At 41.4% G+C, this 26,453-nt stretch overlaps 2 protein-coding genes across 4 annotated transcripts; one reads left to right on the top strand and one right to left on the bottom strand.

Moving 5' to 3' along the window:
* Nucleotides 1–269: 269 nt before the first annotated feature.
* MBLAC2 (metallo-beta-lactamase domain containing 2) lies at nt 270–7,985 on the bottom strand. The gene is made up of 2 exons (XM_048051604.2): nt 7,502–7,985; nt 270–4,326 (listed from the first exon to the last, which is right to left on the bottom strand). Exons 1-2 carry the CDS (start codon nt 7,935–7,937, stop codon nt 3,938–3,940), a joined length of 825 nt encoding a protein of 274 aa, XP_047907561.1. The 5' UTR covers nt 7,938–7,985; the 3' UTR covers nt 270–3,937.
* On the top strand, nt 7,830–26,432 carry POLR3G (RNA polymerase III subunit G). Of its 3 annotated transcripts, none has more exons than XM_048051610.2 (9): nt 7,830–7,910; nt 8,844–8,902; nt 11,114–11,242; nt 13,332–13,461; nt 19,056–19,118; nt 19,832–19,882; nt 23,246–23,316; nt 24,167–24,295; nt 24,782–26,431. In XM_048051610.2, exons 3-9 carry the CDS (start codon nt 11,123–11,125, stop codon nt 24,866–24,868), a joined length of 651 nt encoding a protein of 216 aa, XP_047907567.1. In that variant the 5' UTR covers nt 7,830–7,910; nt 8,844–8,902; nt 11,114–11,122; the 3' UTR covers nt 24,869–26,431. The 3 variants fall into 3 exon arrangements, with proteins under 3 accessions (XP_047907567.1, XP_066844646.1, XP_066844647.1); XM_066988545.1 differs by lacking the exon at nt 7,830–7,910 and adding an exon at nt 7,969–8,042; XM_066988546.1 differs by lacking the exon at nt 7,830–7,910 and adding an exon at nt 10,122–10,246 and having other exon boundaries at nt 24,782–26,432.
* The last annotated feature ends 21 nt before the right edge of the window (nt 26,433–26,453 follow it).

Below are 26,453 nucleotides of genomic sequence, written 5' to 3'. Positions count from 1 at the left end.
TATTTCTACCTATATTTGCCTTCAAATTTTGTCATTAGCATCACCATAAAATTCAAAATTTAACAAGGTGTACTCATTTTGAAAGCAAGATTTGCCAATGGTACCAAATGAAGACATGTGCAAATTCTGGTCCTAAATTAGGTATACCTCTTTATTACTAGGCAGATATCATACCCTGGGAGACGTTTACGAACACACCAGCTGCACGTCCACACATCACTGCAGTCAGCACTACTCAGTCCTTCAGAGGCTTCAGAGACTATTCAAAATAGATTAGAGTCTTTCTTTTATTAGGAACTAAACAGGAAGTACAGAGGCATTATTTCAAGCTATGTGTTAAGCAAAAGCTACATGAACATTTTTTGTTTCACGTATACGTAACAGCTCTCATTAGCTGCTGTCTTGCATGGAAATAATAAACAAAATCTTCCCAAACTCAAATTCATCCCTCAGTATATACTTTCATCATATCTACACTTTCTGTGTGCCAATTCCATAGAAAACCTAATTCTGGTATGTGTTAAAGCCTGTTTTGCGGTGGTTTTTTTTTGAGAAGTACCTACTCATGGATTTGTATATGCAGCAGCAGTCGATGATATGCAAATGTTTCTAATGCATCCTCTTGCACAGAACACCACTAGCATTTTTTAAGGATTTTACACTCTATTTAAAATGAGTAAGTATTTCTCTTTAAAATAACAGAAATTACTAGACCACACAGAACTGTAACACTTTTATTATCATTATTTATGTTTTTTTTGTCTGTGTAAACTGTTGTTTAACACCACAAGTCTTGACAAATTACAGAGCACAAATTCCCAGCTGAATTTTTTGTAAATTCTCTAGCCTACTGAAAACTGAATTAACATACATTAGTTTTTACAAAGAAAGCAACACAGTTCCAAATGTCCAAAATGCTTCAATATTTAAACTTACAATGTCTGTTTTAAATATTTAATCCAAGCAGTGTTAAAGGGACACTGTCAAAGTCTCGCAACGACAAATTTGGTAATACTTAACAAAAATAGTCAGAGACAGTTCTTTATATAAAACATATCTTTTACCTAATAGTGTATTATAATACAAAAATAATCTCAAAACCTCAGAAACTACTTTCAACGGGATTATAGCAGCAGTTTACTAACTCACCCCATTTTGGGCTATGTTCACATAAAGCTCACTTCTGATCTAGGATATTACTCCATAGATTCCTGTAAAGGAAAATAAGGAACAGGTAATTGCTGTTTTCTACATATACTTAATGGGCTTAAGTATGGTTCAATAGGGCATTTTAACAGTGACCTGGACACTTAAGGGTCTTTTAGCTAACACTAAGCACAGATTTAAACACAAATGAAAGAGGAAATCTTTCCTTTTCAATTGGCATACCTGTGAGCCTCCTGCCAGGAGCTCTGGTTTGAGTACAGTAGAATCTGGCTTCAGGACTTGTAAGGGGAGAACAAATAGGTGAAACTACAGTTGTGTAAGACAAAATGATAATTCAAACTGATCTCACTCTGCTAATTAACATTTCTGAAACTCTCGCAATCTCCTAGATATTGGCAGACTTTGTGACAGAACAGGTCTCTGTTCTAGAAATTATTGCACAGGTTTATCATGAGTGCTCCTGCGCACTCATCACAAAATCATAAAGCAAGATTACTACTGGTATGATGCTGCAGATGTCTAATTTGGAGGAATTCAATCCATTGCTGTTGGGTAACCTGAGGCACCATGGCTTCATCCAGATAACTGGTGTGAGCTTCACCGCCATGTATTTCTTCACCCATTCTGACTTTCCCACCAATGTGACTGCCCACTGCGAACCCTTGGCTATAAAGAACAGTGTGGACTGCTACAAAACAAGCAGTGTGTTAGTCAGCAGAGAAAAAAAGAAAGCCACAAGGTGAAGTTTGTTCTGTGCCTCTTCACAGAATGGCTTTTTTGCTTCCCAGACTAACTAACCTTTTGTATTCCTTCCTCTGGCCAAACAAACTGCTCTTGGCTTCATATATGACACAAACCTATCCACTGATTAAACACTCCCCATGTAATACGTCAGCATACCTGAATTACTCCAAAAGAGAGACTATGATCCAAAGTGATAACAAGTCTTCCAGGTGCCACATTGTTACGCTTGTTCTGCCTACCTACAATTTTGCTACAGCTCGTAGCAGGCACTGCTAACAAGAAGGAGGCAGCGTATCAGCACTACTCTCAGTGAAGAATATACTCAAATAGTAAAGACAGGAGTGCAGTGAGCTGTGAAAGGAGAAGAGGGCTACATAAGATACTCTCCATCACTTTTAGACAGAGGTGCTTTTTATTTTGCAACTGGTTTCCCAAAAAGGCCGTTTTTATCACCGGAATTTACACCTATTAACAAGGCCACTAATTTCCACTCTCCCATGCCTTCAGGCCCAAACTTTGGGCTCCCTTTCTGTCGGGCATGATGAGAGGGAAAAGCAAAGCTTCCACATAAGGTGAAAGCCAAACAAATAAGGCAAAACTCCACTAAAATTTGGGAAAAACATTTGCAATCTTATTAGGAAAGTATATGTTTATATATTAAAACAACATCAGACAGTGTCCTTTTAAAGAAGATAAGTACATAGACTGTTATAATAATTACATGAACATTAACCATTTCAACAACTTTTAAATATCACACATTCCAGGCTCAAAAGCAAGTTGCGATGTCACTTGGCATTCCTCAATGTATTCAGCTTTTTTTTAGAACAGACGCGAGTGCTTTACTTTTCCATAGGCACCAAAACACTTCATAAGCAAACAGTAAACAGTTCAAGATACATTCCCTGTGTGGAAGCAAGTGTGCCAGCTGTTTCATCCAGCACCTGCAGCGGGGCAAAGCGATATTACTGCCTCCACGCTGTCCCTCCCACAGAGCGCCAACAGCCAAGTCACAATCCAGTCACACAGAAATACTCTTAAACACAAATAAAACCTTCACATTTGCAGCAGCCCATTTGGATCTCTCGAATTCAGAGAACACCCTAGTCTGTAAATCAAACTTTATTTTATGAGCTCATCAGAAAAGAAGAAAAACAACACACCAAGCAAGGGCCCAATCCACGTTGTACAGTCTAGCATAACACATGCATTCATTAATTCATTAACTAGCACACCTGTAAGCAAAACAGTTCCCTACCTGGCAGTGACAGTGCTTATTCTTCCTCCTCCGTCAGGGTACACGTGTCCCCTGCACCCTACTGGGAAGCATGAAAGCCCTAGTAGTCTGTCTGCTGTGGGATCCACATCAATAGGTTTTTTGTTAAGCTGGTGTTATCTGTATCATCCAGCTTGGAAGTTTGGTCTATACTGCTTCCATACATCAGTGGATTCTGCACAAACTGCCAAGCAGTTACTTTGCAAAGATGCTTGAGATGACTGCTGCAGGGGACAGCGAGCTGCGGGTGATAATGGCTACACCAAAGTCCTTATCTCTCTCTGCCCACTGAATCCTGCCTTGGTATTGCTCTCGTTTTGGTGCTACTCCCAGCATAAATCAGGCATCAGTATCAGCTGTCCTAGGCCAAAACCTGAGCAGGATTTGGGTGAGCAGCCACAATGCTAGTGCTACATCACGGAAGTTTTAGGCATGGATGTAAAACCTCTCGTTTTGGCATATAAGTATCTGTTAGAATCATATCAAAAATAAAACGATATATTTCGATCACAACATGTGTGCAAACATGCCCTGAAAAAAATAGAAAGAAAAATGGCAGCTTTGGCTAAGCTACTAGCTTATGCATTTTTCCATAAAAACAGGAATAGAGTCGGCAAAAACGAGAACTTTTACAGCTCATCCACATCATTTTGCCAGCTCTTCCCTAATGCATACTGCATTTTGCTTGCACCAACATCTTCACATGTCGTTTGGTTTTCCACAAGGGGACAGACCACACAAAATGCACATTCAAGAAGAAGTGCCTCTGGAATTTGTGACACGAAGTGCTATGCTTGCAATGGATCTCATGGCACAAGTAGACACTTTGTGACAAAACCCAGCTTGGGAGATGTAGTTGGAAGCTAGGCGATACAGCCTTTCTGCTCCGAATATGTTAAAGTGCCCAGGCAGTACCTTCTCCACCAGACCTCTGTCCACCAGTTCCATCAGGCGCTGGCAGCTTGCAACGTAGTCACTTACTCTGCTGTAGGGAAGCCAGTCAATCATGGATCCATCGTACACGACGTCTCCGCTGAACAAAATCTTGTGCTCTCGGTCATGTAAGCAAATACTTCCTCTGGAATGGCCAGGCATGTGCATGACGGTGAGCTGTCGGTCTCCAAGGCTGATGACATCCCCTGCAAACACAGGCATTACGGGGATAAATGCATGCATTTATCATGCACATTAAACACCACGAAAAATGTACAGCCTACCCATGTGCTACAGCTACCCATGTGTGCTTATACACAGCGTACGTCCACAACAGTGGGAGCAGGACCTTTTTTCTCACTGAGTGCCAGAGGCATTTGAAAAATGCACTTGACAAGATGGTATTTTCCAGTGATAGTAATGAATAACACAGGCTTGAGCTGTATTAACTGAACCAATCCTCACCCTAATGAGCTGAACAATATAAAAAGAAATGATAGAGAAAATAAAACAGGAAACAAACAGAACACATCTAAGCCATGTCTCCTTTGAAAATTTCCAAAGTATTTCACATTTTATTAAACTTTATCCTCAATTCACCTAGAACTTAACTGCAGCCACTTTTGCATGGAAAAACAACAGGATATAAATCGCAGAAGGAGGAGCAAGTTTGGCCTCCAAATATGTTTCTTAACCGTCTTGAATCAGACACATAGAAACAGAATGTTATTCTCCATTTTAAATGTGAAAGTCTTTTCATTGCTCTAGCCCGAACTTGTGTTTTCAGCAGAAAACCAGTCCAGGGTTGGCAGATAATTAACAACAAGTCTGTTGTTATATTTAAGTTAAAATGCCAACTTAGTTATAAAAGTGCAAAATCCATTAATTCACAGGTGATAAAATACATAAACTTTAGGGCTGTGAAGGGAAGGAATAAGAAACCTTCTCTAAAGCATGTGCTTAATAACTATGCAAAACAGTTATAAAAAATAACATCCAGTACCATAAACTTCAGGAAATGAAGACCTGCATAAGAGGATGATGCTTGGAACTGTAATATGCATTTCAGGTTGCAAAGTGAACAAGAAAAAGCTCCCAAACTTCTATTGCATTAGAAGTACGACAGTTACAGAACCATCTGACTCAACCAGCAGGTATCCTCAGATTTACTCGAGACTCAGCAAGCCTGAGGGTGTTGTCCTATGGACAACAAGGGTACTTCACGCTTGAAAGCCAAACCTCTCATCAGAGGACCTGAATGCTTTGGGAGTGGGCTGGAAAGTATTGCCTCATGTTCTGGGATGATGTAAAGCACAGTGCCTTGGCTGAGTGCGACTCAGGGAGTGCAGTCATCTCGAAGTGCTACGGGTAGGGATGGGGGATGTCATCCACTCATGTCCATTCGCAAAGCACGGGAACAGTGTTTAGAAGTCACTGCAGAGCTGGCATTTAACCATGCTGTACCTATCTGGGAACTGGGTCCCCACATCTGCAGCAGCAGCCAGCCTCAAACTTATCAGAGAGAATTTTTAGTCAAATTCTCTTTTAAAGGAAATGCTCATAAGCCTTGATAGAAGTAGCAGGCCTGCCTTTAGAGAAGATTATATAGAAAATGCCTGTTCTGGTGATTGAAACAGCAGCGGAGATGGTGAAGTTATGGGAACAAAGTGGTGCAATGGGTTTCAGATTGCTCCAGCTGCTGAGAAGAAAAGTGCAAGGAAACAGAATATGACATCCAGAATTGAAAGAAGCATACAGATATATGTATATATGTATATATGTATGTGTATATATATATATATATATATATATAAAATACAAGTAACTAGGAAGACAGTAGGTGGTAAGGCAGAATACAAGTAGATGCCATTTTAGCTAAAATAGCTGAAAGGAATGGTGCTTGAAAGATCCCGTAAGATTACAGTAATGCAGAAACTGATGCCAATAAATGAAGCGGGCACTGTATGAGTAAAAGCCATGTCTCTGGATTCTAACAGAACGTAACTCTGCAACCTACTTTTGAGTATTACTGGATATACTTGCCCCACAGCAATTAGTCATGCATTCACATGACATGCCACTTCCACACAGTTTGTCTCAATGAAAGCTGTACTAGAAACTTTGATGTTCCTTTGACAGTGAGTATGCTTGACCTTTTATGATTTTAATAATTCCTCCCTTTTGGAGAATAAACAACCTAAACTCCTGCTGACTGTTGCCAAACTGCTCATCAAATCTTCTCTGAAGTCTTCAGTTAAACCTTCTCCAGCACCTTTGCAGGGTGATGGGCTAGGACAGCTACTACCTAAATCATCTGCAGGTGTAATCTGTCTATTGCACTGCTACCCTTTAACTCCTGCCCCATGATATTCTGCAGTTAGGTTACCTGTTGCTGAAATAACCTAGTTATTGTTAACGATTATATCAAACTGATAAAATGAGCAGAAATGTCTGTTTTTTTATATACCTGTAAAAAGCTTTTTCTGGAAATGTTACATTCATGTAAATTCTTCTGCAAAACACAACTCACATGCTTTGCTGTGCGTATTTCACTAATTAATTTTTACTCACTGTTATGCCTTGCCTGTTTATAAGCAATAAGGGTTACCAGATGCCAGAACTGACTGGCACGTCGGCTGGCACACTGTTAGAAGAAGCCTGAGGGTCCGTCAGTCTCAATTAGTCAGCCTTTAAATGCCGGCTCCTTGCTCCCCCCAGTGCCGCTGAGCAGTTCTTATTCCAAGGCAAAAATCCTCCACCTTCAGGCAAACAAATCAGGCGAGCAGGGGGCATTTCTATGCATGTTCCTGAAGATGCTTTCAGAACAGGTGGAAACAGGGATTTCACCTGCTGTGTGTTGATTTTTTTGTGTTGTGGTGAGGACTGTGGGGTGGGCTGTGGACTCCACAAAGTGGGTTGTGGAGGCTGTATGAACCTGGAAATCCAGAGTTCGATGTGGAAAGAAGGCAGAAAAAGTGGAATGCCAAAAAATAATAATAAAAAAGGCACAAAAGCCAGGTTAACGTTTGTGCCACGCTGAGGACTGCAGTTGGATGGTGGACCCCCCCGGAGTGGGCTGTGGAGCCTGTACACACCTGTAAACCCATAGTTTGACGCATAAAGAAGGCAGGAGAAAGGGGACTCCGAAAAAAAATAAAAAAGGCACGAAAGCCAGGTTAAGGACGCCAGGGAGGGAAGACAGCCGTCCCTGGGCAGCCCGGGGCTGGAATCAACGCGGGCATCCCCTCAGGCGGCGCCTCACCGCAGCGCCCGCCAGGAGCCGCCGCGGCAGGGGGGCGACCACCCCGCACGTCCCCGCCGCCCCCAGCCACCCGCGTCCCCCGTCCCGTGTCCCCCTGCCCCCCCGTTCCCGTCCCTCACCGTCCTGCAGCAGCCGACTGGGCCGCACGGGGGGGACGCGGAACTGCCTCGCCCGCCAGCCGGGCCGCGGCGGCCGCGCCACCTCGCGGTCCGACAGCCAGGTGACGGCCTCGTAGTTGTCGCCGCGGAGCAGCGCGGCCGCCTCGGCGCTGTGCACCGCCACCTCCTCGAAGTGCCGCAGCCCGCCCGAGTGGTCGAAGTGGACGTGGGTGGCCACGGCCAGCAGCGGCCGCGGGCCGGCGCCCTCCAGCAGCCCGGCGGCGCGCAGGTAGTCGGGCAGGCTCCGCAGCCCCAGCCCGGCGTCGATCACCACGTCGCGCTGCGAGCCCCGCACCAGCCAGATGTTGGCCCGGTTGCCCGACTCGTAGAAGCGCTCCTGGATCCAGAAGATGCCGCCGCCCAGGGGCTTGTGCGCGAACCACTCCAGCGCCGACATGGCGCCGGGCGGCGGGCAGCGGGAGCCGGGCGGAGCCGGGGCTGGGGGGGGCCGGGACCGCCCCACTGCGGCAGCGGCGGGCGGAGCGCGGCGGAGGGAGGGAGGGTGAGAGGGGGCACGGGGTGTGAGGGGGCCGGGGGTGTGTGAGGGGACCGGGGGGGGATGAGGGGACAGGGATGGAGAGGGTGAGGGGACAGGGTGCGGTGAGGAGACGGGGGGCGTGAGGGGACCGAGGGGTGTGTGTGTGAAGGGACCGGGGGTGTGAGGGGACCAGGGGACGTGAGGGGACCGGGGGGGATGAAGGGACAGGGGGTGTGAGAGGTCTGAGGGATTGTGAGGGTACCAGGGGGCTTCAGTGGACGGGGAGGGTGAGGGAACGGGGACAGGGGTTTTGAGGGGATGGAGGAATGTGAGGGGACAAGGACCAGGGGTGTGAGGGGACCGGAGGGGATGAGGGGACAGGGATGGGGATAAGTGTGGGGACGGGAGTGCGAGGGGATGGGGGACATGAGGGGACCAGGGAGCGTAAGGGGATAGATGGGTGAGGGGATGGGGATGGGGGGCATGAGGTGACTGGAGGGATGAAGGGTAAGGGGGTAAGGGGGTGTAAGGGGACCGGGGGGGGATGAGGGGACAGGGATGGGGAGGGTGAGGGGACAGGGGGTTGTGAGGGGGGACAAGGGGTGTGAGGGAACCGGGGGGGGGGGGGTGAAGGGACAGGGGGTGTGAGGGTACTGGGGATGTGTGAGGGGACCGGGGGGCATCAGGGGATGTGGAGGATGAGGGGACACAGACTGGGGGTGCGAGGGGGGATGGGGATAGGGTGGGTGCCCTGCAGCGTGAGGGGATGGGTGTGACAGGGCACAAGGTAAAGGGGAACCAAACGGGTATATTTTCACCTTGCAGGGGACCAAGGCTGTTGTGACAAGTGTTTGCACCCACACTGATACCTTCAGGGACATAAGGTAAAGCAAAGCCAAACAAAATCCCAGCATTTAAACTTCAGCCCTTTCTCCTTTACCTGCTCCCCCCGACCCCTCCACCTCCCTTTTTTTTTTATTTTTTGCATCCTCCACTGGATTTCCAGTCCCCTTTCACCCTTCTCTGAAAGTCAGCAGGATGGGGAGTTTTGCTCAGAGGACAGGTTAACAGGGACTCATCCAGGTGCTTGGCCACCGCAGCAGGCACGAGGCCTCTGCAGGCCTCTGGCTGCCTGGGTGACATAACACAACACCACGGGCAGCTCCTGTGGCTGGTATGTAGAACGGTGCACACTTAAACTGTGCTTTAGGTGGCCCTCACATCCTTCTGGTGCAATGGGATGGAAACTGTCCCCAGATAAGAAGATGCACCCAGGTGCTTGTCAGACTTCGGTCATGGCTCTTGAGGTATAAAGCTGTCTTGGTAACTTTGTCAGGCTTAGTGGGTTAGTTGTAAAACATGGTTTCCCTTGTCATTTCTCCTTCTTGATCGCCTTATGATGTCAGTAGACAGAAACGTCTTAAACACTCAAGAAATTGTAAGTTTCAGCAAAACTTCTCACTTGGAAGAGGGTTAGCTTTAAAGCTGGATACTTCTTACCAGACTTATTCACTATTTCAGGAAAATCTCAGAACTAATTTTAAAGCTGAACTTTAAAAAGTGACCATTATATTGAATCCAAAAAATGTGCCTTTCCTTGATACCTGGACATCTCCCTCAACTCTTGTTTCGTTTTCTTCAGTCGTTGCTTCCCTTTTTTCACACCTAGATAATTGCTCATGTTTCCAACTTTGCTTTATCTTTTACCTGTCTTCAATTCTGTCAGGCTTACGTCTTCTTTTTCATCTTCTTTTCAAATGACTTTGCTAATTTATTTTATTTTTGTATTTTTAGTTAATTAAATGCTCAGGCTTAGATTTTTCTTTGCTGTCTTTCTTAAAATGATTTATTTAGGGCTTTATGATTATTTTTAGATAGTTTTCTGTGTTGCTGACTGACCTGGAAATCTATAAAGTGATTTTGTTTTATCCAAGCAGGGCTTATTCCTGTTGAAAATAATACACGAGAACATACCTGTTTTTCACCGACATTTAATAGAAAGGCCATTTCTTGCTTTTGCAGGAATTGTAAAAAATCTTAAGTAGGCATTTCTTTGTTCCTAATCATCATTCTGTCCTGGGTTCCTTGTTGACTGGTTGGCAGCTGTTTCTTGCTTCCCATTTGGAGTTCTTGTCTCACCCTGATGCCTGCAGTGGGATGCCTTGGAACTATTTTCGTTGTTACAAGTAGAGCAGGATGGCAGGAACAAGCTTGATCATACCCAGCAGGTTGGTAAGCCGTAGGGTAGCAGTGCAGTTTATGGTAAGCAGCACATGGGATTTCTGGGCCAGAAAAATGTTTCTCACAGTTTGCTTTACCTGCTAGACCATGGGTCATACAATTCTGTGATGGAGTGAGATGTGGCTGTTAAGGTAGGCTTTTTTTTTTTACAGTGTTGCAGCAAATTACTGTACCTGCAGGCTATTTCTTTAATATATTCTGTGAAACAGTTTAAAGCAGCCTCCTTTTATCAACAGTTAGCTTGCAAATATGCTGAAGTGGAGCTGAGAGAAATCCTTTTATGCTTTTACCTTAAACCTCTTTGCTTTTGGCTCTTTTTCTGAACCCAAAGCTAGTTACAAAGATAAAGGAAATGCAAAAAAACAAAGGGACAAAGATGGCATGAGAGACAAATCCAAACTATTTTTTGAGACACATTCAGGAAATGCAAAATGCCTTCATAGTAAGTTGATGATCCATGATCTTTTTTTTTTTTTTTCGCCTATCTTGCTTCACGTTTCTTCTGCTTTGTCAGCCCTGATTGAACTCAACTCAGTGGATCTAAGCTTTAGAAGAGGAAAGTATGAAATTCCTCGTTTAGGAGGTAATTAGATGATTCCTGGCATGCAGAGGTGGCTAGCAGAAACGAGGGAGAGGAGTTGGTTTGAAGCATGTACCGAATTTATAGTATGCAGAAGAGCTTAAGTTGGACATTAAAGTCTTTGCCTATTTAGAATGATCTTTGAGAGCCGTTTTAAAATTACTGCAATGTTTGCTATACATTGGGTTTTCACACAGCAGTTTTATAGGTAATACATTTCATATACATAACAAAAATAAATCTTTAAAAACCTGTAATCTTGTAATCTTTTCAGTAACTCCAGATGGCTGGGTCAGGTAGAGGAAGAGGACGTGCTGCGTTTACCTTCAACATTGAGGCCATTGGCTTTTCTAAAGGTGCATCTCTTCCCGACGTTGTGTGTAAGCCTCCCCCACCATTTCCTGTAAGTACAGCAGCTACCTTAGAGCACGCTCTTACTGTTTGGGTAAAGTGTATTCACTTCCATCGTGATAATAGGATGAAGTATAAGAACAACCCTAAGCACTTGGGTCAGTTTTGAAGTACTTAATGTACTTTCATTTGTTGCCGTTATTGTTTTTATCGTTACCGCTTCCTGTCCCTTTGCTAACTGTGGTGTCCCATGGTTAACTGGATTGCTTGCAAGATGTTCATTCATTAAAGTCCTCAGCTTGATTTGGTTTTCTGGACATTACAGTAATGGAAACACTGAAGATGTGAATTTGTTTGAAATAAAGTTATGCTAGCCTTGGAAGCTGTGAATGGATCTGGATTTATAAGTTTATTGTTGATGCAAACACAGAAAGATTCAGGATGAGTGTTTTGTGCCTCTGTAGCCAGAATGTGAAAATAACTTGAAAACAACGGAGAGATGTTCTATATAATTAAGGAAGTTGAGACTGGATATTTGGGTTGTGTTTAGGATGTATCTGAACATTAAAGGGGAAGAAAGAGTAAATAATTTTCTTACTAGGCTGAGCCTGCTACGCAGGCAAACTTGGGCAATTCTGAGGCTGGAAAGTAGTCTTGCAGTGTTGCAGTTCCATATGACAGAATTTCCCATTTATGTCAGGATTTGATCAAGGTGCATGAAATTTTTCTCAGTCACACATGTTACAGAACTTGTAAGTTTGGTGCTATTCTGAGATTCGCCTGAATAGTTATTTTGCCTATGGTTTTGATTTACTGAACCACATTACATATCCTCATAGTACACTATTTCCCTTACAATTCAAATTTTATGATTTCATTCGTAGTAAGCCATCTACATGGTTCCTATTGTAAATGTTGTCTGCTTGACAGCACTAAGAAACTGCATTCTGTATCAACTGTAGCTTCTGCAGTCAGCAGTGGATTTGCCTTGTAGCAGAATTGCTAGCCCCAGTATATCTAATGTATGCCACGGGGAATTTAAACATTTTTCTTCCACTCTGCTATTGAAAAATTGTGGCATAATTAGAACTGTTAAAAATTTCATGAATTATATTTAATGATTGGGCAGTGACCAAAAGTGTGATATCACAGCTGTTGACTGACTGATGCTGAAATTATTTTAAGCAGTAAATCATTGCGCTTACGCATTTCTTACAGGAGCTTTTTGTGTTCTTATGGATTTCCTGTAAATGCAATTAAAACCCAGTTAAGGTGCATCAGCATATCATCAGCATCATTAGAGATTTAAAATGTTGGCCATCTAGCAAATACAGCTGTAAATAGTAAAATCCTTTCATGATCCAGCTCTGGGACTTGTGACAGTGCTTTGTGCATTGCAACCTACCGCTCAGATACTGACTGTGCACCATGTGTCAGGTGATGTGCAGCTACTACATACCAATTCCAGTTACTACACACAAAAATATCCAGTTACTACATACAAAAATATCCATTTACTACATACTAATTCCATCTTCGGCCCTAGTTTGCTGTATATTTAAAAAATTCTTTTTGCTTATTCATACTTCCAGTTTCAGGAGTCATAGTTCAAAAGCAAACAAACAAAACACCAAGAAAAACTTAACAATTCATTTAAACTCAAGTGAAAGAAGTGAGATGTGTGCTACCTGGTTGTGACATGACATTAGTCAAACTGTGTCAATATTATTCAGAGTAATCATACTTAATGTAGGTGCAATACTGTTTTAGAAGACGTTAAGACCTGGGCTACACTGACTGAAGCCACAGTTTCTGATTAATTTAGATTGGCAAGAAAAAGCACTCTTGGGATTTAAGAACCCTGTGGGCTTAACATGGATGTGAATGGCTATTTCAGAAGTTTAATGTATTCTTCCTTTATTGCTTGATACATCTTTACAGACAGATACAGTGAAGTCATAAAAGGTATAATTTATTTGTAAAATTATGCATGTCAGAATGCAGTAAAGTATACTTGCAAAGTGGTATAATGCAGAGTTGCGCTCTTTCAGGACTAGATGTGTTTATTGTAGCTTTTTTTAGTGTTCCTGCATGTTTGATGGATATTAAGACATTATAAATAATAAACATAATTTGTACAGAGTACAGACAATAAGCCAGTGCCTCTGAAAACAGGAGAAGACGAAGATTACATGTTGGCCTTAAAACAAGATTTTAGAGGAACTATGAAAAAAATGCCATATTTTTTGGCAGTAGAAGAAGAACGTGAAGGTTTGTTTATGTGCTTTTCATTTTTACTTATGTCTTCAGTATTTATTCTCTGGAGGATAATGTAGTGAAATGCATGTGTTGAAGATGTATCTAGTGCTGATAATGAGGGACGATAATTAGCCAGGGTAAGACAATAGGGATTTTTGCTGCGTTTACACTTACAGAAGTTGCAGATCACTCATGCAAGTGCTGTAACTGGAAAGCAACTGCTGTGTGAAAAAAAAAAAAGTGAGGTATTAAACATCTATTCTGTTTGATATGATGTAAGAAACATTATGACCAAGTATTTGCAATCCTTCCAGTTATATGTTAATGAAATAGACATTTCTACATGTTTAAAATACCCTAAAATTTTGCAGTGGAGCAGACAAATCTATAGTAAATGTTAGAGTTGAAATTCATCTGCCATTTTAGTTACGTAAAGACATACTTAAAGTATTTTATTTAATAGCTGGATATTATAAAATGTGCTGTTCTAGAACATGATTTTTTTTCCCGAGTCCATTCAGGGACGATTGGTAAGTATTACTGACAAGTCACCTGAAATACAAAGATTGAGATGAGAATAAGTGATTTACCAAGGTTTGCATCACTAGAGCTGGATTTGAAGCTAAAAGCTTGCTCTTACTCTATGTGACTTGAGAATGGCTTTTTCTTATATGTAATTAAACATCAACAGCTTTGTTATTGCTTGGTTAAAAAGAAATGCTCTGCGATACTGCACATGCAATCATACATCATTATACTCTTAAAATCCAAGCTTCTTGGTCAGAAAACTGAGCTAGTGGGAAGGAAGGAAAGGGGAGCAGGGAAGGAACAGCTCAATGTCTGTTTACCTCACTGTGGCAGTATTTTAAACACAGAAGAGTCACAGGAGGTTATTACTGGGAGGAGTGCTTCTTTTCACTTGTGATTTTTGCCTGTTTCTGCCATCCTCCTGTGGGTGCTGGTGCTTTTTCTGAGTGATATAAATGATAAGCACTATTACAGAAGGTAGGAAGTAGAGCGTATTGGGCAATGCTGTTTGTGTCAGACCCAAGGTCCAGTCAGTGCAGTAGGCTGCCTCTAGCAAGCTTTATAAAAATGTTTAAGAAATCCAGTATAGCCAAACACCAGATAATCTTTCTTGTTGCTATTGTGTGCTGATTCTGAATAATGAGAACTCACCTGAACTCTGAAACATGAGCTTTAATATCCATCCTGAACCCATCAAAGAATTTTCTGACTCTGGATATTCATGATAAAGATACACAATTACACAGTCTCATCCTCTCTGAAATGTGAGTACATTTAATTCATGGTGTACTGGTGAATTCCAGCTGTTTTTGAGACTGTGTGCAACTTTTATCTTTTGCTAGGCTTTCAGTACAGTACTGTGATTAACGCACCTTACTGATTGTCCAATTGTTCTTGTACTAAATCACTGTTTGAACCGGAGCAGCACACTTCGGTATGAGCATACAGCCTTCTCCCCGCTTTTTTTTTAGTTTGAACACAGATGTTCAGCCAGTCTCTGTGGTGTTTCAGTATTCCTTCAGAAACTCCCTGGGAATTTCTGCTGCCCCTGAATTCCTACAGAGACCGAAGTAATTTCAGGAGCCCTGGCTTCTCACAGCAGATACCGCTGATCATCTGATACTTGCTACTTATTTCTGTGGCAGGCATGAGCTCCTGGATCCCAGTCCCTGTTGAACTCTCAACAAGTGGTTCTCAAAAAGCAGAATATTTCTTCTGACCCACAGCTGGAGTAGGGCAATCACCAGGACACAGAAGGCAGCTGTAGCACAGCGCAGTGGTGTTGCCAGGTAAACGCTTGGTTATGAGGCAAGGAGAACAAGAGATCTGATCTTCATCTCTAGATCCATTTATGATTGTAAAAGAATTCAAAATTACTCCTTCATCTCTTAAGTAAACAAATTTCACTATTTTGAGGTTCTTATCTCGCAGAAGCTTCCTGTGTCCTTGATCTTTGTCAGGCTTGAAATTTGCTATTTCTGTTTGAGGCACAAAAAAGGAAACTGCCTTGCCTGGAAGCCTGTCAGAGTAATTTCCAAGGAAGCAGCTATTTCATGAGAACATTAGCTCTCTTTTCCAACTGTGCTTCACATGGTAGTTCTTACCTCAAAATCATCTTTGCTTCTGCATCTTTCTTTCTGAGGTGTGCTGCTCTCTCAGTATTGCTGACTGTGCCTTGTGTGTTGATGACTGTGCCCAGTCATCTTTCGTGACTGTTTTTCCACAAAAAAATGACATTTTCAGTAAAAAAAACAGGTATGCAGCTACTTGATGGAGTCAAATCTTCAGCTACTCTCAGTGTCTCCCTGGGGATAAGTTGATAAATTGCTTTAAGTTCTACTGAACTTTCAGTTGCAGAAAAACACTTCAGTTTCAGGGTTTTAGTATGGTGCAATGGTTGTCTGCAGCTTAAACAGCTTGCTTTCATCTCATTATTTTTAACTGATCTTTTTGGTTTTCTTTTTTTTTGGTTTTCTTTTTTACAGCCCTTTTTTTTTCTTCTATTTCATCAAAACATCAGTTAGGAGTAAGAGAAAGGCAGTAGGGGGACTGTGGGCAGGAATTTCTTAGACTGGCTTTGCTACAAGAGCAAAAGGATTGTTTGAAACAGCACATCTGAGAGCCAAATGTCATTTGAAGTGTGAGAAGGGAAACATTTTAATTAGTTAGGACATAGCTATCTATCTTTCGTTCATTATTCAGGTACATATCTAATACTACCTGGCAATTTTGATGCAGTAGTATACTGTACAGAAGAGATTTTCATCATTCATTTCAACACTTATTTTGAGCAAGTAGTAGGCATATTCCTTAAGTTCTCAGTTTTCTTCACTTCCTAAGCTATGAATCATTCATATTTTTCCTGCAGGTATATCTGCTGCAGCTGGGTGACTGTCACCTTGGCAGGGGTTTGGAATTAATTCATTAACTGTGAGTAGCAAGAGTCAGTCAGGTGTATTTTCTTACTGATGGCATCAGCAATTAATTCTTCACTAAAGGTCGTCAAGCTGAAATAAAACTACTAGTTTCTTTCCCTTCTGTTGCTGATAGTTTCCTACAGCATCTGTAAAGGCCACATACATTAAATGCCCCTTGAGACAGTGCCATTTTAAACACAGTATTTTTGTTGCACAGTTTTAGGTAGGTCTTCTGTTTGCCCTTGCCACAACCAAGTTTAAAATTGAGTTTAATTTCTGACATCTTCGTTTTCTGACTGTTTTCCCTGGTGAGTATATTAGAAGTCTTTGACTGTACAGGTCACAGTCCTTAAGTTGATTTTTTTTGGTGCAACATCCACAAAAATTATCCCTGTTCAAGTAATGAGTTATTACTGACGTCAGAATCAATAATTTTGTGTTAAGTGGATTTTGCAGTTGGGCAGGGTAATGTGATAAGAAAAAATGGGACTGATTAAAAAATACTTAAGTTTTGGTACTGCTTTTGTCATGAAAGATTGTAGAAGACTTTTTTTGCAGTATAAATGCATGTACCTATACTGTATAACTACTGTATTATTTGCAGTGCATTTCTCAGTTTAGTTCTTGTGCCTGGAAAGAGGAAAAACGGACAAAAATGTTGCTGGTGTTTCAGAAACATTTCTTTGTTATACTGCAGAGGTTTGCCATTGCAAAAGTCCTGCAACTTGGTCATGATCAGTCAGAGACACGGCCTTCTGAGAGCTGGGAGTTCTGGATGCTTTGGGGACAGTGGTGATAAATGTCACCGACTGGTGACACCAATTGACTGTGAAACTGTTGAAGGGAATCGGAAGGGTTAGCATTCCTCTAATGTTTCAGCCATGTTTACCTGAGTATATCTGCATGTTATCCTTTTATACGCTTCAAGCATAGAAATATAAAATTTTATCTTTTTATTTTTATTTTTTCCCCCAGTCATGGAAGGACAGAATGGTTGAGGCTGGCAGGGCCCTCAGGAGCTCATCTGGTTCCACCCCTGCTCCAGCAGGGCTGCCCAGAGCAGGGTGCCCAGGCCCATGTCCAGGCAGCTGTGGAAGATCCCCCAGGAGGAGATCCCACAGCCTCTGGGCAGCCTGTGCCAGTGCTCAGCCACCCGCACAGCACAGAAGTGCTGCCTGGTGCTCAGGGGAACCTCCTTGCTCCAGTTTGTGCTCACTGCCTCCTGTCCTGGCACTGGGCACCACTGACACGAGCCTGGCTCCGTCCTCTTTGCAGCCTCCCTCAGAAATTTATAGACATTGGTAAGACGTCCCGTGAGCCTTCTCTTTAGGCTAACCAGTCCCAGCTCTCAGTATCTCCTCCTAGGAGAGGTGCTCCAGTCCCTTCATCATCTTGCTGGCCTTCCATTGTACTCTCTCCAGTATGTCTGCATTTCTCATGTGCTGGGGAGCCCAAAACTGAACTCAGCACTTCAGGTGCAGCCTCACCAGTGCTGAGAAGATGGGAAGGATCACCTCTTTACCTGATGGCAATACTTTGCCTCATGCAGCCCAGGATGCCGTTAGACTTCTTGGCAGCAAGGGCACTTTGCTAACTCACGTTCAATTTGGTGTCCAGCAGGACCCCAGGTCCTTTTCTGCAGAGCTGCTTTCCAACTTGTCCCTGTGCCTGGGCTTGTTACTCCACAGGGGCAGGACTCTTCACTTCTCCTTTTTCAAATTTTTCTTGACAGAACATTTCTCCAGCCTGTCCAGTACAGAACAAAATAGAATATCCCGAGTTGGAAGGGATCCACAGGGATGAGGGAGTCTAACTTCTGGCTCCACAGAGGACCACCCAAAAATTAAACCTGAGAGCGTTGTCCAAAAGCTTCTTGAACTCCAGCAGGCTCAGTTCCATGACCACATCCCTGGGCAGCCTGTCCCAGTTCCCGACCACCTCTGGGTGCAGAACCTTTCCCTAACCCCCAGCCTGACCCTCCCCTGTCCCAGCTCCATGCCGTCCCCTCGGGTCCTGTCGCTGTCCCCAGAGAGCAGAGCTCAGCGCCTGCCCCTCCGCTCCCCTCGCGAGGGAGCTGTAGACCAAGTACCCCTGGATGGCATCACCACCCTCTGGTGTTTCTGCCACTCCTTCCAGTTCTGTGTCATCAGCAAAATTGCTGAGGATGCACACTACCCATCATCCAGATCATAATGAAGATACTATCAGGACTGAAACCACTTTTGACCCTGGGGACCTCCAGCCAGACTTTGCATCTGATCATCACCCTCTGGTTCTGGCTGTTCAGCCAGGTTCTGATCCGCCTCTCTGTCTGCCCTTCCAGCCCATACATCAGCTTGATGGACAGGAACAGCTTTCTCTTGACTGAAAGGAGATACTCAAAAAATGAAAACCAATATTCTTTTTCTGTTGTTGGGGAGGGAGGTGGGTATAAAATCCAGATTTTTCAAGTACTTGGTGTATGATTAGTCCTGGGAAGTGCCATGACAACTGCTCAAAGCAGTGACATGAAACTGTTTTTAGGTTCAACAACAGCATGAGAAAGTGCTCTGTGTGGGAAAAGGAGGATATACTGTATGTTTAGTCACAGGAAAATACCAAAGAGAGTGTCTGGATTGCCTTTTTAATGAATTCAATAACTTTTTGTATCTTTCTCTACAGCAATTGAAAGGTACAGTAAAAAGTACCTGAGTAGGGAAAAGGAGCATGCAGCGTGGACCCCAGGTAATATCTGAGATTACCAAAGGCTAATTCTCTACTAACCTGTGCAATCATCCGATCTTAAATGTTTGATTCATTATTTTAAAAGCAATACAAAGTACGCAAATCCTTACCAAGGCATCTATTTCCTCTTGAGGGTTATGCCCTTGTCATGTTTTCAGATCAAGGGGAAGTGTTTTGTCCCAAAAAAATACAAATCTGATTTTATTTTTTACTCATTCAAAACAACAGCAAGAATGCAAGCTTGACCTCTAGCTTTTCCTCTTCCTTACTCCCCATGCAGATACCAGTTTTGAACTGGGAACAAACATAAATGTTACTAAAAACAAACAAACAAAAAAAAACCACCACGGTTTCTTTGTCACTGTTAAATGGGTTTTATGACATTAAACTTCCACAAAGGTACCAGTGTAGGTCAATACTGCAAGCTTAATCATAGTGCATAAATTGGAGGCCATCTGGGCCACTGGAAGGGCTGAACTTCGTCTCATCTGAGCAGATACCAGTTTCCATTAACTGGGTGAAATCCTGGTCCTCACTGTACTTCCTCAACTTAAAGTACAGCTAAAATTCAGTAAAGTTGTTGGGTGCTAAAACAATTAGGCATACATGTAAACAAAATAGCAGGGGCCCCAGCCTTCTCAGGGTCAGTGGGAGGCGGGGGGATTACTGCAGTAAATCATTATTCACACGTATTAAAGCTATTTTCTCTGCAGATTGGAGAAGACTCCCAAGAGAGATGAAGCCAAGAAAAAAAATGAAAAAAGGTAGATTATATATTTTTAAAGAGCATTTAATACACACTAGTTGAGTGTAAGAAAACATGCTGGAGCTGGTTAGGGGAAAAAAATGGTAGAAATGTTAACTAGGCCTACTAAACAGGGCTTTTGGCAGTTATTTTTTAAATAATTTACTAGTCTGCCTGGCTTTTATGTTTTTTGCTTTGTTTCTGTAGGATGTTTTAACTTAGAGGAAAAGATCTATCTTCCTTTGATGTTGATGTACTGTATTAACTTGCTAGCTGCCAATACGTAATAGTGGAAGATTAAAAATGTAAAAAACTTTTTTGTTTTGGAATTTTGTGATCGCTCCCCCTTCTTCTATTCAAAGAATAGCCAGCTGTTCAGATTTTCTTCATGTTTTCAATTTCTCAGTTATATTGTTTATGATTTGGTTGAATTTTGCATTTCTTTTAGGCGTTTCATATGTGATTTAAAATAGGTTACTTTCTATTTTCCCTGGTTTTACTTTTTTTGTTTATTTTCAGCTTTCTTCTGCAGAATTGTGAACCAGATCCTTCAACAGCAGTTGGAGCTGGTATTGGTTGTTCTTAAAGGAAAAAAAACAAAAGCAAACAAACAAAAAAACTTCTTAAAAGTGTTTCTCCTGTGCATGACTGTTATTTTAAGTTCTCTGTAGAAGCCTGTTGCTCTGTTGATGTGAAACAACGCTTGGCCCCCTGTTTCTAGCTGTCTGTTAAATATAATTGTTTACTTTCTTGTTCTCTTTGTCCAAGTCCTTAATGTGTCATTTTTCAGTTCAAGGATAAAATAGAAAAAGAAAAGGGAATGTGTAGTAGTCATGGAGACTGGCTCAGCTGGATGCTTTGTTCCTTTTAAGAGCGTCACTGAGAAGCACGGTATTAAAGGTAGACTGCAAGATTCAACCACAAATTAACTACTTATTTGCAAAATCTTTCAAGAATAAAACAGCACGTACCCATTTTCTTTCTTAAAAAAGAAGAAATTACATTGGCTTTTATAAGCCTGCAGGCAACAAGTATCTCCCTGAGATTCCATGAAATTTTAAATGCCAACCTACTGTTCCTTTGATACACTAATGTTCTGATTATCACAAAGAATTACTGATTAATGCGGTTTCTTTCAGCAGTCTTTTGTGCCTGTTTCTCTATTTGCTCTTAAAAAGTACATTTTGTTACAAAATTTTAATGACAAAGACCAGCTGACCATCCAAATTTGACTGGATAAAAAAAAAATGCTTTTTTTTTTTTTCTAAAAGCAAAAATCATATGATTTTAGGTTTTGTTTTTTTTTGGGCGGGGGGAATATTGATGATATATATGGAGACCATACAAAAGTTGTAATACTTTTGTGTTGAGGTTTGTATGTAGCTGATGAGTGACACATTTGCCTGTCTGGTGTGCATCCGTGGTTATTTTGAGGACAGACATGTTAGGTGACACTTTATAATCGAGTGGAATAAAGGTGAGGGAGTGCAGTGAATTTTATCTGCACTGATATGCAAACAAGTTTCCTACCTCATAGACTGTAGGAGTGGTTTTTGGATCACTGCACAGTTACATGTACAGGGCTGGCTTCGTTTTTATCCTACCTCCTGGTTTCCCTGAGTGTTTTAACCTAACACCTGACCACATGACTTTTACTGACATAACTTTAGGTAGAATTCCACATCTCATCCACACTTAGCCTGGGCTGTGGACCATGCGATCCTAGGTATCACCAACGTCTCCAAAAAAAACACCTCAAATCAAAATAAAAATGATAAAAAAAAAGTAAGTTGACTGGCCTCAGCTCCTGTAGGCCGGCTATATGCATACATATTACATCAATTAGATGTATGCAGTTAAGCCAAATTACTGTAACAGGTGTTTCAAAAGATTAGATTGTATTCCATCGCACCTCAAAACAACGTGGATGTGAGGAGCTGTTTTGCTTGAAGTTCTACTGTCCAATAATGGGTCTGTGTGTCTAATACTACGATGAGCTCTGGAGACGCCCACCATTTAAGGAAAGATTTTGCATGTCTCTTTTGGCTTCCAGGTTGTTTGTTCAATAGAAATTGTCTCTAAAAGTCTGCAGGTGTTTGTGCAGATACGATCGTTTTGAATCACACTTGTTTTCCTTAAAAGCCTCCTTCATTCTGGATGTGTTTGCTTAGAGAGAGTTCATATGTTATTACAGAACAGCTTGACTTCCCATAGCTGTGTGCAGTGCTTTTGTCACATAATCCCTTCCTAGGCAAAACACTGAAATGAACAGAATCTTACTTATGACAAAATGCAGTCACTCTCTTTGCAGCTTCTAGTGTTCTCCTTAAGTATTAGGCCACATAAAATATATCTCGCTTTGGGTTACTGTCCACTTCAGAAGGGCTATCCTCTCTTTCTATCAGTGCATATTAATTTCCTTTCTGGTACCGTGTAGTGTAAAAAAAAGGGGTGCAAGGAACATGAACTAGCCTGGCTGAAGCTACCTTCTCTGTCAGAAGCTGTGTAGCTTCACCAGTATGGAACTTCACAAAGGCAGATTTACCCTACTGAGAAGAGCTCACATATTAGGTGTAGCCCTACAGTGTGAATTTTATGCAGTGGTGTGCCCTACAGCAGGAGAGCTGAAGGGCAGTTAAATCACGGAAACAGGACGTCTCTGCAGAGCTCTTTAACTCTGCTCAAATATTTCTCAGTCTGGAGCTCCATGTTTCTCCTGGTCAAATTCCCCTCCTGGAACTGGGAGAGGTATTCCTAAGCTGAGAGTGCTGCAGTTCAGACAGCTCATACCTGGGTACACGGAATGCTATTTTTGACCTTTACTCCACAATATAATTAAGTAGTACAAGGCTGAATTTTAGGGAGTAACTTGATAAAGATTGTGTTCATTAAGAGCCATCTCTGGTCCACAAGCCATTTCACTGCAGTAACCACATTACCGTGATGTAACTCATATACTCTCCTGTCTGCGTTTTTTTTTTTTACTTATCTATCTGAAGAGCGCTGCTGTCATTACTGCATAGTAATTTGTTTTTATCTTTTCAGTTGATGAAAAATAACAACATGGATTTTTTTTTCTAGTTTCTTAATATAGTGTATGTAGGTGAAAAGTATTTTGCAAAACTAAATGCCATAGTTTGGCCAAGCCTTTGGTCAAATACCCGTTTAAAGAGAATTTAAAACTGGCCCCAAACACATCACTTAGATAAATAAGGCCACTACACCTCTATAAGTGATGTAGCTTAAAGTCTAAGATAATTTTAATATAGAGAATATGGGGTTTCCATGGCAGTTCCTATTCTCAAGATACATGCTCTTATGAGCAAATAAAAAAATTGTTCTTTTATATCCAAATAAATAATCGTAATATATTTTATTTCAGCAGGTGCGAAACCAAGAAAGGCAAACAGTTCTGACCCTAAAAGTAATCTGGATGTGTTGAAAAAAATTGAGGTAAGATGTGCTTAATCTTGCTAAATTGTACAACACAAATTGCTGAAGGAAAACAAATTCTGTGTTATGGCTCTTGGTACTAAATGGAATAAGCACAGCGGCATTTTTCTGGCCTTGTCTTGTTACGCTGACTGACAGCTGTTGTGCAGTATGGTTGCACAAGGAAGGGGATAAGGATAAAGCTGGGCTGTGGAGAAACTGCTTTTTTGTTGCTTCTGTTTGACTCTGAACACATTGTCCAGTTGTTCTTCATGTTCTTCTCCACTAGCTATGTAGACCAACTGTGAACACTAGAGCTACTATTACAGCTTAATGAAGGAGGAATTGGTGCCAGAGCTTTTAAATTGTTGCTGTTTAACCACTCTGCTGATGTTTGAAATAAACCTATTAATAAGTTGAGAGGGAAGAAACACAGATAAGGGAGAATTTAGGAGGAAAGTGAACATGATTTTGGTGTTGATTACACACCATGTGTAAATGGGAAGCCAAAAGGTGAAATAGTTGTTTGGTGCCTATACTTTATGGCATGTGATATTATTTTGTCAGGTGTGACATGGCATTCTACTGTGAATTATTCCAAGAGTGGATGCCAAAGGGAAATCATCATCTCAGTTTATTACGGAAGACATACCTTTTTTAGAATGGAAGTCTGATGGCTTATACTTGATAAAACAAGTCTGTATGAAGTTCTGGCGCTTAATGTTTTCTTTAGTTATTGTCAAAAAAATAGTTGTGCAATGTTGTTATGCTAGTCATCTCGCTGTTAACTGCAGTGTAACACTTTAGTAGCGTGGAGGGTATGCTGTTGCCTTAACATGGGATCACCACAAACAAAATTGTGTTCTGACAGGAGTTGGAAAAGAAGGATGATGAAGAAGAGAAATCTGAAGATGAGAAAGACAAAACAAAAGACAAAGAAGGTGAAGATGATGACGAAGCAGAAGAACCAGAGGAATATGATGAAGAGGAGCACGAAGAGGTGCTTTTTTTAGTTTTCTATTTACACCAAGTCAGATTGCAGTCATTGAGTTGTGTGCTGACTGTGAGCCAAATGTCCCTAGCCTCTCTGAAGCAGAATGAGAGTTGTAGTGAAAGGCACTATGACATTAATTTTCTTTGTTGCAGTACATTGCACTGTAGTTAAGTATTTCAGATTTGATACTCTGAAAGAGCTCCGAAATATGAGGTTGCAAACAGGAATGTGTCCTGCCCCAAGCAATACATAAAATTATTAATTTCTTCACCAAAATAGGGCACGACAATTACATTGAAAAACCATGCCTCTTCTTTCATAGATACTGGAACTTAATTATGTTTTTTTTTTCCCCCACAAGAAGTAAGGGAAAACATGTTACTGTTTCAAAATTTCTGTGCTCAACTAGTTTAAAACACATTTTTTTAATAAATTGTCCCTGTCACAAGCATAGCAACAATATTTTGATCTGCACTTTTTTTTTTTTTTTAGGAAAATGACTACATTTCTTCGTATTTTGAAGACGGAGATGACTTTGGTGCTGACAGCGATGACAATATGGATGAAGCAACATACTAGCTATTGTTGCTAGGTGGTATACTGTTCAAGCCTTACACTACTTGAAATATAAACCTGGAGGTAGGCTGGGTATCACTGACAAACTGATGCATTATCTCCGTTGGGTTTAAGTATACTCTCCAAAAACATACTGGACAACTTTATTTTAATCGTACTATGCTGTGAAATGGGATCCTGGATCCCACATTTTTTTCTTTTGCTATGTTTTGCAGACATGCACCTTTTTAAGGTTCTCTGGAATGTTTACTGATGGAGCAAGCTATATGCCATTTTATTGCCTCTGCACAAACAAAGAATGTATGCATTTTAATTGAATTGTGCCTAAGCATTTGCACTAGTCAGTTCTATGCTTTAGCTGTTAAATCTTGAAAACAAGTGAAATTCTTGATAACTGGAGCAAAGCAAAGATAGGACCCCTACGGGAATAAGCTGCTTATATTTAGCAGCAGACTTCTTTGAAGGAATTTATGTAACTTCTGAATTCAGGTGACTGAAAATAATTGACCACTAAGCACTTTAATATAAACTGACTTGAAATACGGACTAACAAGGTAATGAGAGTATTTTGAAGAGCTGTTACGCTAGTCAGCGGAACTCTTACCTTTATTGAAAAGGGACAGTAACATCTAACCGTGTTACATGGCCCTTATACATCAGCGTAAGTAATAATTAAAGGTAATTTCATTTAGCAAGAATATATGGCAGAAATTAAGATTGAGAAATGTGAATCATAATTTTCATCTTCGTCATACAGATTGAAGTGACAAGAATTTTAGTCCTTTGCCTTGGTTTCTCTGCCTTTTAAGGCAAAACTAACTTTTCTACCTCACAGAGCTGTTAAGTGAGATGGCAGATATCTATGTAACTGCTAAAGCATTTACTTGCTTTCCTACAAAAATGAGACAAGCTTTACAGACAGCAAAATCAATAAAAAGACAAAAATGTAGGAAAGGAAAGTGGTGAAATATTTTGATGCATGAGGTTTTAATTAGGAAAACATGAGTGCTGAGAATAGCAAAGCTAGAATGCTTGGAAACACGTATCTTATTTTAGAGCCAACAGACAAAATGTAGATTTATTCGTGAGATTAGAAAGCAAAGGAACACAACGACAACATATTGACAATGACTGTGTCCCTTTGTCTTTTGATGATATGAAATGCTATTTATCAGTGTTATTGATCAGGTTACTACGTTCTGTTCCTGGTAACTTAGTGCTAACGATTATCAGGGTTAACGAAAGAACAGTTTTAAGACAAAGCCAATTCTTTTATCAGAAGAGCTTTCCTTGGAAGTTTGGCATTTTGTCAAGCAGTGCTGTGTCTCACTACTGACTAGAAAATAGTACACCATTATTCTATGGCTCATTCTGTGCAATAAGGTACAGCTTAAGGTATAGCTTTCAAGTGTTCTGATAAGTTACATATCTGTTCTAAAGGAAATGAAAATAAAATTCAACACACGTCACACCTCAGAGGTATATTTGTGTTTTGAAGCCTGTACAAATAGTGTTTAATAAACGTTCTGCTGTATTGCACAGAAAGTGCATTCTGTTTTTTTTTGACAACATAGATGCTAGCAGTTGT

The sequence above is a fragment of the Anser cygnoides genome, chromosome Z (genome assembly GCF_040182565.1).
Source record: "Anser cygnoides isolate HZ-2024a breed goose chromosome Z, Taihu_goose_T2T_genome, whole genome shotgun sequence".
NCBI lineage: Eukaryota > Metazoa > Chordata > Aves > Anseriformes > Anatidae > Anser > Anser cygnoides.
Note: the sequence above shows the minus strand (reverse complement) of the source record. Positions and strands in the feature narration are given on the sequence as shown.